This window comes from Gordionus sp. m RMFG-2023, chromosome 2 (genome assembly GCF_954871325.1).
Source record: "Gordionus sp. m RMFG-2023 chromosome 2, tfGorSpeb1-WG-v2, whole genome shotgun sequence".
NCBI classification, from domain to species: domain Eukaryota; kingdom Metazoa; phylum Nematomorpha; class Gordioida; order Chordodea; family Parachordodidae; genus Gordionus; species Gordionus sp. m RMFG-2023.
This window is the reverse complement of record NC_088776.1, coordinates 10616424-10628957: the sequence shown is the minus strand read 5'-3', so window position 1 is coordinate 10628957 and position 12534 is coordinate 10616424. Positions and strand designations below refer to the sequence as shown.

The following is a 12534-nucleotide window of genomic DNA, read 5'->3' as shown; positions in this document are numbered from 1 at the left end:
AGTAAGAGATACGATTATATTTATCAAACTTATAAATCTGGATAGATTAAAGATTGAAAAAGAGATAGTGTTGATTGATTTAAATTTGAATATTATTTATTTTATATATTAACTATTTAAGTTGATTATTTAATATGTTCAATTAACTTTTTATATTTATATATATATAATGTTTTTTAGATAAAAAATATATAGTAATAAATTTGATTTAAATTTAAATAGTAATAGTTGATTTAAGTCCTTTCTTTTATTTCTTTTATGAGCTATCATGGACAAAATATTATGGAAATGGATTCTTAAAGATCATATTTAATAAGTTCTAAAAAATGTAAGAGATATAAAATAAATATGACATATAAATATAAAAACTTAAAGTAAATTAAAATAAATTAAAATAAAATTAATCAATATGGACTATCCAAAATATGATAATGATGTAAATAAATATATAAATGAATTGGAGAAATTTTTTTTGATATATGAAGTTGAAAATAGTGCTAAGGTATTGCTTCAAAATCTTCCAGAAGGGCTATATTTGGAGATGGACGTATTAATGGAAGCAATAAGGTTTCCAACAGGGAAAGATGCAACTTTTGAGAAAACTATGACAATATTAAAATATTTATCTGGCTATAAGGCAGAAAAGGAGATAAAAGAAACATCTAAATTACATCATAATTATTTAAATGATAAAGTGCAAACCAAAAGTTATAGGAATAATTATAATAATCATTATGAGTGTAAAAATTGTTACGAAAGACATTACAATAATAAGGAATATAATAATTATGCGAGATTTAACAATAGAAATAATAATCATAATATCAATTACAATAAGTATCGATATAATAATGATAATAATTATAAATATAATAGTATAAAAAATAATGAAGTAAAAGTAAAAAAACCAATCAATATAAAAATAGAAGTAAAAAAACCAATAGTGGAGGATAAGCCAATTGATGTAGAAATAGTATATAGTTCTTTATTTCGTAGTGATATTAATAGTAAGTCGTATGAAGAGTGGAAAACGACTAATGAATTTAACAAGAGACAATTTTATAGAATTAACGCAGAAAAAGTAGACATTTATAAAACAAAAATTGTAAAAAAGTTAGAAATTAATACTAAAAATTTTGAAATTACGTCGGTAAAAATATTAAAAAATGGTATAGTAGAAACATTTATATGTAGTTATATTAATCACATAGTAAAATTTGAAGAAATAATAATAAAAGAGAAAAAATGTGATAATATAAATAATTTAATTAATATTGATAAAGATTCTAGGAAATGCAGAAATTTAAAAAAAGTGAAAATGTTACGTGTAAAAGTAGGAATAATGTTAAAAGAAATAAAAGAAAGGACTTAAATCAACTATTACTATTTAAATTTAAATCAAATTTATTACTATATATTTTTTATCTAAAAAACATTATATATATATAAATATAAAAAGTTAATTGAACATATTAAATAATCAACTTAAATAGTTAATATATAAAATAAATAATATTCAAATTTAAATCAATCAACAGATAGTCAATTTAGGTGTGTAATAAACTAGAATATATAAAGGGAGAGCAAGGTATAGCAAGATATGGGTATGAGAATTAGAGAGGGGGCATGGGGTAAAGAAAGTAAAGGGTTTATGTTATATGATAAAATTTATATTGATAGGATGATTTTGATCAATATATGGGAGAAAATAAGTGGTTGGAGTGAGTAGGAATAGTAAAAAAAAGGAAAATATTTTGTTCTGATTTCATAAAAAATTTCTTTTTTATTATAAAAATAATTTAAACATTATCATTAGCATTAAAAGACTAACAATGATATAAGATACAAAACAATAACCTCTTTTCTAGGTCTAAGTCCCCTCGCGTCATTTTAGAGCAACATATGATCACGGGACATTTAATCATAATTAAAATACAATTCTTCTTATCAAAATTAATATTTGTTTTCCTAAAAATCTATGAAAGGCAAATATTATTTGGGTTAAGGCAAATAAATTACAAAAATATTATATGAATTAATACAGATCCGAACTAGTTGGGTATAAAAAAAATCAGATTCTATTCTATTTATTAATTCCTCAAATAGAAAAATCATATAATGATATATTCAATCATTTAGCATTCATTTAACAGCTCATATTTTCCATTTCGCTCTAAATTTTCTAATTATTGCTTGAAGAAGAATACAGAATATGTGATTCATCTTAGTGATTACACAGCAGAAACTGAAAGAAAAAAATTTATTCAAGATTGTATGAAATAAAGTTGCGATGGTGAAGAACCTGTAATCAAATGCAATACAAAATGCAAGCAATGTTTTATATGTTTATATAAGACGTTATGCCGATATAATATGCATATATCTGCATATAACAACTTATATTTAGTATACAAATATCTCACTTAACCTTTTTCATAAATGAGTTGCGAACGAACTTTCAGAAAATTAAAAATAGACTGCGAGCAAATATTGGGCAGGATTATCTATAAGCCTTTTTAATAATTTCAGTAGAAAAAAGGTTACTGGAAGAAATTGCATTAAGTGGGATTCATAATTATTGGCACAAATGTTTATCATTAATGCAAAAATTAATAAGCCAACTTTGGAGGAAATTTAATCTGATTTCTTTCCAAGTGTTCAAACCCGATTCAAAAGTAAACGTTTAATAGTTTCTTATAGTATTAATTTTATATCATTTAGTTTTAATATATTGGGAGCTATGACTTATATGTGAAATAAGACATACACACAGTTATAAACCATAATCGTTCTAATTCTGCTTCTTTTCCAATTTTGGAAATATATGATTATTATATGTTGGACTGCAAAATGCAAATTATTTTAAAAACCGAATCAGAAGTAAATTTTTTTTATACGATTATTAACATTCATATTTTTAGATATTCAAAATTTTAACAATATAAAAGAAAATTATCCTCGTTTTTTACACTTCCGTGATCGAATTTATTAGAACAAACCTTTTGCGGCAGATGCGAGATTTAGTGACGGTTATGAGTCCTGCGTATCGATAGTATAATGATTTTGAACACAAAAGTTTATAAATTAACTTGAAGAATAATGTATTCATACTCAAAGAATGATCATACATAAATATTAAAAAAAATTTTAAAATAGTGGAGTAGAGATTTGAAATAAACTTTAAAATGGCCGCAGGCGGGTAAGAGCAAATCGAAGGCCCGCAAACGGAGTTTGGCAAAGAAGCACCTCAAATGGGACCTCTTTTAGAAATGTTCCATGGGGCTTCAGCTGTCCGCCCATGAACTTATATTTCAAAAAAAATAAAAAATATTTTTTAAGAGAAATTTAAAATAATAAATGATACTTTGCGTTACCGTGACTCAAAAAAAAGAAAAGTTACTCGTTATCCTTAGAAACAAGTGTCGAATAACGTTCTTTTTCCTGAAAAAGTATCTCTGTTGGTAACGACGATATTTTTACAGCACTAATTTTCAATTAAAAAAAATAATTGCCAATATTCAGCAAATAATGAAAGAATAGACAATGAAAGAATAGACAATGAAAGAATTGGAGTTAAACTTTTTTAGTATTTTTGTGCATAAGTATTATTTGATTACTAAAAGAATATTGAAAAAAAAAGGGGTACCCTATCATAAAAAAAGAGTAGATTTTGTTTTATAATTAACATAAATGTCAGGGCAGATATAAAAAATAAAACTTTATAAGACAATTTAGCTTTATAAAATCAAATCTTCTTAAATTTGTAAATAATAAAATTTTAAATATTAAGATTTTATCAGCTAGATAGCGCGTTTTTTAATTTCTTAACATTTATTATCTTGATTTTTAAATTTTGCAATTATTTTTAATCAGGTTGGTTTTAAATTAATTTTATTTATATTTTAAAAAATCAAAAATAATAATCATATCTATAACAATCAACTGGCATATAAAAAAAAACATTTCAATAGATATTCAAATTAATACTCAATTAACATTAAAATAAATTATTTCAACTGATCATTTAAATTAACATTACAATAAATTATGTTAATTGAACACAATTAACAATAGTAAAGGAAGGGCAAAACATTAAATGTTTTTAGTTAAAAAAGTTGTTTATTAAGTATAATATCGCTCCCCTATAGCTAATGTCGTATTAACTGCCAAGCGTTCCTGTCTATCAGATAAAAATTTTGAAAAACAATTGTTATTAAAAACTAGCAAGAAATATTTTTTAAAAATAAAATATCTTTTAATTCGCTATATTATATTGTATTTATAATAATATTATTGATAATATATTTTTAAAAATTGATTTGAATAAAATTTTGAAAAGATGAAATTTGGTTTCTCGTTGAAAATATGTAATGAAGTTGATGAAGAGATGTATTGAATTGGATGAAGATAAGTAGGTTTGAATCCAAAAGTAGGAAATGGAATCTCTCAAAAGTTTCAAAGAAAGGGAATTTGGAATAAGTTTATAAAGTATTTTGGCTAATTTCTATCAAACTTGATTATTGGACTAATCTATTTATGTTAATTACATCAATAATAGCATTGGTTTTGGTTCATTCAAGCGTTAGAAACTCCTATAATTAAAACAGGTTTCTCGTATACGAGTATATTTATTTTATTAGTGTCCCCTCTTCTTGCAAACAAGAGTAGTTTCTTTTAAAATTATGGATATCTATGAAATTAAAAATGTTAAAGATGAATGGATAATTTACAAACATAGCATCAATTAATCCTGAAAATATTTGGGGTACTTGAACAAACATCCACAACTTCTTACTGAAAGCAAATTTTATCGTTATATCAGTGGAGCAAGCCCTCTCAATGAACTAGAAATTAACAAGATGAAATGGAAACTACTATATATTCTTATTATTTCATTGTTATTGATGTGTAATTCAATGGATTTAAAATAGATAAGATTACTAAATTTATATTTCCTTTTATAATTATAAATTTATTATTTTGCTTGTTAATATGACCGATTAATACTAACCTTTAAATTGTTTTTTTTATGTTGATATAAATTGATTTTTTTTAATAAATTGATAGATTGATTTTTTTTATATAAATTTTGATATATTTTGTTATATAAAGTAGATTTTTTTTAGTTCAAAAGAGAATGTAAAATTTTAAAATATATATTGTATAAAATTTAATAATTTATTTAAATAAACGATTTCTATATAAACCAATATTCTAAAATACTTTATGGAATACAACCAATTTTCTAATATACTTTATGGTGGCAGCTCCGCTACATATTCGAGAAAATCGTAAATAAATAAATAAATATGAAACAGATTCCCAATAATAATGTTAATATAAATATTGAATTTCCAATATATGCAGGAAATGTCACTTTTTTTTGAGTAGATGACATCTTCAAGGACACTCAGATCTTGGACATTGAAAAGCAGGTTCCTTTACGAAAAGACTACCAGATGAGGTGTATATCAAATTAGACGAACTAAATAAAATTGGGCTATAATGACTTACAAAATATTCTAAATCCACAGACGATATGATTTTAGCTACTAGAATATAGACAACTAGATAAAAAAAGTTCTGGAATGTAATATTTATATTATTCTAAAAACAGGTAAGATATGATTAATTTAAAAAAGTGAAGAATAATTAAAAAAAAAAATTTTCTCTAAATTATGAATAGACCAATATGGGATAATAATAATAAAACAAAGTCCATTGACAAGTTAGAAGATTATTTAAAATTTCATGATAGTGAGAATACTCTAAGCTTAATAGGTAATTTACCAGATGAATTATATTTAGTCATGAAAGCAGTGTTTCCAAGAGAGTTAAATTCGAGTTATGATAAAACATTATATACATTAAAGTGTTTATGTAATTATAAATCGGCTACAGAAATAAAAGAAAATTGTTCTAATAAAAATTTTAGTAAATCTAATAATGAGAATTGTTATAAAAATAGAAAATTGGATAAAGAAACACATTATTATAAAAGAAATTATCATTATAATTGTAAATCTTTTAGTATAAAAAAATTAGAAAATATTAAATTAAAACCTTCTTATAAACTAAAATAAATAAATTATATAATAAAATTTGAAACATTTGTGATTATAGAAAATGAGGAAATTAACTTTAAAGAAAATAAGGAAATAAACTTTAAAGAAAATAAGGAAATAATCCATAAAGGAAATAATGAAATAAAAATTGAAGAAAATAATAAAATAAAAAATTTTATAATTAATAAAAAATTTAAAAAAACTTTGGAAAAGAAAATTAAAACAAAGGTGATTAAATATCGTGATGTTGAAAGAGAGATTAGGAGTACGATATGGAGATCGTATGTTGAAAATGTAAGGAGAAAGAGAAATTTTGTTATAAAGAACAAGTTAAAGAGAAATTATGATATAAAAAAGTGTTTAAATTGAAAAATAAAGGAGTAAAATTTAAAAAATAAAAATAATTAAATAAATATAAAAAAAAATTATTATATAAAATGAAACAATTCCAAATATTCTATTATTCTACATTCCAAATTATGATTCTTATCCTTATGAATGATTCTGATAAATTATTATTCCATTATCATTATTTTATTTGAGATATATTGATCATAATATATATTTACAAACATTGATAAAAATGATAATAAATAACGAGATGAACAAGCTAGTGTGAAGATGATGTTCAAGCGAATGATTAGATGATAAGAATAACAAGCTAAAATTAATGAAAAGATATGACTGAGGCTAAACAACAATAAAATATCAAATAAAATTCTACAAAGGAAAAAAAAATTTTAGAGGTGGAAGAAGTGAACAAGTTCAAGATTCGAAAATTCGAAGTTAAGTTCAAAATTCAAAGTCAAGTTCAAAAGCGAGAATATGACCTACGACATAGAAAATGATTGTTATGAATAAATAAAATTTTGTAAAAAAAAATATATATATAAAATTTTGAAAGAGAAATGGGATGATCAATACAAACAGCTAATCAACAAGCAATGTTCAACTAACGACGTTTCAACAATGATGTTCAACCAACGATGTTTCATGATGTTCGATAATCGATTCAACAAACGATAATCAGATGGTCAAACAAACAATCTAAAGATATACGAACAAATGACTTATGGAGCAATTGAGAAACAAATGACTGAAGTGACGATAAGATTCACATGTAAGAAAAACCTGAGTGGAGATCATTTTTTTAAAGGGTGGAATGTTAATATGACCGATTAATACTAACCTTTAAATTGTTTTTTTTATGTTGATATAAATTGATTTTTTTTTATAAATTGATAGATTGATTTTTTTTATATAAATTTTGATATATTTTGTTATATAAAGTAGATTTTTTTTAGTTCAAAAGAGAATGTAAAATTTTAAAATATATATGATAATTATAACTAACCAAAAAAAAAATCAGTGAATGATATTTACGAAATACTAATATTTTTATTTTATATAATATAATATGTTATCAAAAGTTTATAGCAAATAATAAATTTTTTTATATGGTAAAATTAATAAAGGTAAAAAAATATATTGTATAAAATTTAATAATTTATTTAAATAAACGATTTCTATATAAACCAATATTCTAAAATACTTTATGGAATACAACCAATTTTCTAATATACTTTACTACCTTCTTTTAAATTTCTTATGAACTATTATAAATTACATATTATTTTTATTCATCCTTCAATTGAAAATATTATTTTATTTCTTTTAATAAATAGTCTTAAATTTTCCTTATATTAAACTAACTACATATTAATCTTTTAATGCATCAATTTTTGTTTTTTAAAATTAATACTTATAATCACTTGCTTTTATTAATTCTTAAATTTAATCAGCACCGTTTCTTATATTATATTTTATTCAACCTTGCTTATTCCTAATAATGCTTTATTATTTTATTTTTTATTTAAACTCCACATTTATCTTTACCACCATACTTTTCTTTTACAATTTATTCCAATTTCTAAAAAATTTCTATTTTAGAACACTACTTTATTTACTTTTACCCTTTCTACTTACTTTTTACATAAATTTACTTTTCTCAAAAAGCTTTTCATCGTTAAATCCTTTTTGTTTATTGGTTTTTACAACACTTTAATATATTTTCTCTTGTAAACCACTTTTTATTTATTCTAATTTTTAATCTCTCTATCTTATATATTTATTTGTATAATTAAGGCTTACACATATTTAAAATCCGCCACCCGACCCTTAAAGTAATTAAATTATATTGTAGTTCTTGGGTAGAGACTTTTGTTGCCCAACTCTTCTGTTATGAGCTTATAGACATTTAAACAACAGTTCTCAGGCTGTTGTGTGTACAAGTACGTGCGGCTTGCCCACAAACGCGTGAAGGGCTCCTCATATTTCTCCACCTAAATTAAATATCCAGTTTGATGGATTTTGAGAAAAATAGCGTAGCTCTGTTGTATCCACAACTAGAGGGCGAAAAACGTTTTATAACTTATTAATAATATTAAAATAAAACTATATTAATTTTTAACATGGTTAATATATCGTGTTAAAAAAGACATTTATTTATAGTAAATTAAAAAAAAATTAATCATAAAATTTTGAACGAGTGAACGCGTTCTTTATTTTTGAAAGTGAAAACGCGTTCAATTTTTGTCAATGAACGTTGAGCGCGATCGATTTTTTTAAAAATGTTTACAGCACTATTATTTTATTTTGATATAAATCCAACAAAATATAAATTTTATAAAATTAGTTAATATTATCATATCTTTATTTCTAATGATAATTTGCCCATATTAGAGAGAGGAGGATCAGGAAGGATGCTATGAGGGAATTAAAATAAATTATTAACTAATTTTATTGAGAAGGGGGCATATATGGCTTGGTGGTACAGTAGCCATTGATCATATTTTTAAAAATTTTGCTATAAAACTTATAAAATATCATTGTTATATTATGTTTATTTAGGTAGTTTTTTTATATAAAAAATAATATTAGGAAAAAATGGAATAATTATTGTAATTTTAGCGATATTATATTATTAATTTCTTTTGGAATCTGAAAAAATAAAATATTTAAAAAAATGTAAACCAAGAACCTTTGTAGAAAAAATCTGTTAAAAATTGCATTAATAAACTTATTATTATAGTCAGGTAATTGTTTTTATTATATATTATTAAAATAGAGAATTTTTAACATTTTTAATAATACCCCATCTAGTGGGAATATTATTATAAACAATATAAAATTGTTCTATTCATAGAGCTTATTAAATTTATAGAGTTAAAAAATAATCAACAATTTACTAATTGATAGTATGTACTTAAATTAAGATGTTTTCATGTATGATTTCCGTCTTAAAAAATTAATCTTTTCATTCTAAAAATTCTTTTCGTAAAAATGATATATATAGTACAACCTATTTAAAGAGGGGATCAAATAGAGATAAATGTAGCATATATGCAACGTTAACCACAAAAGAGTATAAAATTTACCATTAAAAATTTTTTTTGCGCATATCATATTTATTAAATATAAATTTTATTCTTGCGTTTTACAAAATTATTTTGAATATATAATTAGGTGATCGTCATTATTCGAAAATTTTTAACTACATATTGTTTATTTTATCTATTATGCTTTTATTTTTAGTCACTATTATTTTCTTAGTGAAATTGAATGACGGATGAATTAGAAATTTTCTCTTAATCTAATGAGAAATCAGTACAGTTTGATCAATGTTGGTGTGAAATAGATATTTAGTACTCAATTATGCTCAAATTATTCTGAACATAGTTGTAATCAAAATTATTTTTAAGATATCGATTTCATAAAACCTCTAAAAAAATTATCTTTGCAGATAAGATAAAATTTATATCTTGCTAGGTGTGAGGATGTTGTAGAGTTGTAAGTAGATCGTTAAAAGTTGCGCGCTATCTTTTTGGTAGCTATAGATAATATCGCGCTACTTTTTTTCCAATTATTTATCCTATTAGCGGGCTCCTTTTTACTTTTTAAAAATATAATCAATGTAACTATAAACATGAAAATTTAAATATAATATAGTGATTAATTATAATTTTTATAATTTATTATTAAATTTTGAAATTTATATTTTCAATTTGTAATTTATAATATAAACCTAGATCATCTGGTGTAAATTATATAAAATGTCATCGCAAATGAATATCTAAATCGATGTAAGTGAGTCAGACAAGGTACCCTGAAAGAAAATGTTCTTGATAACAATAATATAAATTTATGTAAAAACAAAAGGTGGCTAAAAATTTATTTGTTTAAACTATAAAAATATATATCCTCAAATAAATTTAATAGCATTCAAGCTAAATTGATTAATAATAGTGCACATGCCAATATTTCCAGAAACTGGCTGATAAAGTTATTGTCAATTTTATAATTTATACAGTTCAGCCATGTCATTGATTGATAATCCATCCTTCACCATGATGATTAAAACTTTATCACCTGGTACAATTTTTTGTCATCAGACACCAATGATGGAGATAGCAAACAAATATGCCATAGTTAGAACCATAAAAACGACTTCCATTGATAATTTTTTGAAATAAAGGATACTAATATTAATAGAAAATCCTATAGACGCGTTTTTTAAACCTAAAAATACTCAAATGTGAATTTTTGATAATTTTTCTTATATTAAAAATATGTATATAAAATTAAATACTGCCTTGCGCTCAATTATTATCAAAAAAAATTTTTTTTTAACTAAACTATGCACCCCTTATCAAAGAAGCGTAATTCATAAAAAATTATAGTGTAATCATATTAGAATCATTAAAAAGAATCTTTAAAAAAAATGAATAATACCATTTTCTGAATCTCATTGAAAAGCTAAACATGATTCTGTATTAATTTTTTTTAAAAAATAATGTATATTTACCTGGGGCACATAGTTTAGTCAAAAAAAGAAGAAATTAAGTGTTTTTTCAAAATACCAATAAATAATTTATAAACTTAATATTAACATTTTTTGATTTCTTTTAATGAGCCTAATATGATTATGCTTTAATTTTTTATGAATTAAGATTTGATAAGGGGCACAATAGTTTAGTTAAGAATTTTTTTTCTGATAATTAAAATTTAAAAAAATATAAAATATGAATAATATCATTTTCTGAATCTCCCTGAAAAGCTAAACATTATTCTGTATTCATTTTTTAAAAATAATGTATATATTAAGTGTTTTTTCAAAATACCAATAAGTTATAAATAATTTGTAAACCAAATATTAACATTTTTGAGCTTAATATGATTATGCTTTTATTTTTTATAAATTAAGCTTCTTTGATAAGGGGCGTGTAGTTTTTGGGGGTGTGTATTTTAGTCATTCCCAATGACACCCAATAATCTTTAAAAAAATCAATGAATGGGTGATACAATTAAAATTCTTTATAATAAATATAAATGATTAAATACAAAGAAAACTCTATTTATATTATTTTAATTAAATGCAATACATATTATTCATTTTCATCATTAAATTTATTTTCATTTTTTACATCTCCGATTATGGGAATAGCTTCTTTTCTCTAAAATAATTTGAAAAAATTGTAAACAAAAAAGTGATTATACTTTAGGAATAATCTTTTGAAATGTTTCTAACCAATTAGAACAATTATGATATGTGAGGAGTATATTGAACACATGGTCAATAGTTAAAACTTTTGTTTTTTTGATGGAAAGATATTTGTCAATCGGAAGTTTGCCATGGTTTATGTTCATAATTTTACATTGCCTTTAAATTAAATTTTTTTTTTCAAAATAGGTATAATAATTACTCATAGCAATGTTTTTTATTTCTATTGTGATCAACTAAGCCCCCAATAATATATATATTAGAAGAAACCACATCATGTATTTCATTTTCTGAATCGCTAGTCAAATATATAACATCAGAAACAGGAAATATGTCTTTAAAGTGATTTTCGCTAAATTTCACCTTGAATTAATTGTTAACTATTATTTAAATTAAATAAATACCAACATCCCATTTCAAATGATTAGCAGATTGTACTAGTTTTTGTGATAAATAATCATTAAAGCTTGTTGCATGTAAATTCACAGGGTTAACACTTCTCCTATTTATGGCATAACATCTCTGCAATTGTTTTAATCCCTTTGAAAGCTCCTGAAAAATTCACCAAAGAAAATATACTTATATTTACTTGTTCTGTCATCAAATCATAATATGAAAAATCTATCACAATGTTTAAGGCATTTGATTCAGGTTTATTCAATTTTAATTTTTTACGATTTAATGTATATCCCATTTCTTTAGGGATAGCAGTCCTATATTTTTTTTTGTTTTTTTCTTTAGCTCTATAAAAGAAAAGTTTTATAAAATTATCATAAAATAAAAATATACCTTCTTTCTTTTTTGTTCATTAACCAAGATAGCTGTTTTAGAATTTTCTTCTTTTGACATTTACTAATTTGTTCTTTTAAAGTTTCACGTAATGAGATAAATTTAGATTTATCTGCCTCG

At 22.8% G+C, this 12534-nt stretch overlaps 1 protein-coding gene across 1 annotated transcript; it reads right to left on the bottom strand.

Moving 5' to 3' along the window:
• Positions 1-11312: 11312 nt before the first annotated feature.
• On the bottom strand, positions 11313-12532 carry LOC135924976 (tRNA methyltransferase 10 homolog A-like). The gene is made up of 6 exons (XM_065460105.1): positions 12415-12532; positions 12215-12368; positions 12034-12177; positions 11828-11988; positions 11622-11784; positions 11313-11578 (listed from the first exon to the last, which is right to left on the bottom strand). Exons 1-6 carry the CDS (start codon positions 12432-12434, stop codon positions 11510-11512), a joined length of 711 nt encoding a protein of 236 aa, XP_065316177.1. The 5' UTR covers positions 12435-12532; the 3' UTR covers positions 11313-11509.
• Positions 12533-12534: the final 2 nt, after the last annotated feature.

Coding starts and splice junctions, on each gene's coding strand:
- LOC135924976 (XM_065460105.1), bottom strand. CDS start 12,434: ATGAACAAAAAAGAAAGAAG. Junction 12,369..12,414: donor ATGAACAAAAAAGAAAGAAG/GTATATTTTTAT, acceptor TTTCTTTTATAG/AGCTAAAGAAAAAAACAAAA. Junction 11,989..12,033: donor CTAATCATTTGAAATGGGAT/GTTGGTATTTAT, acceptor AATTAATTCAAG/GTGAAATTTAGCGAAAATCA.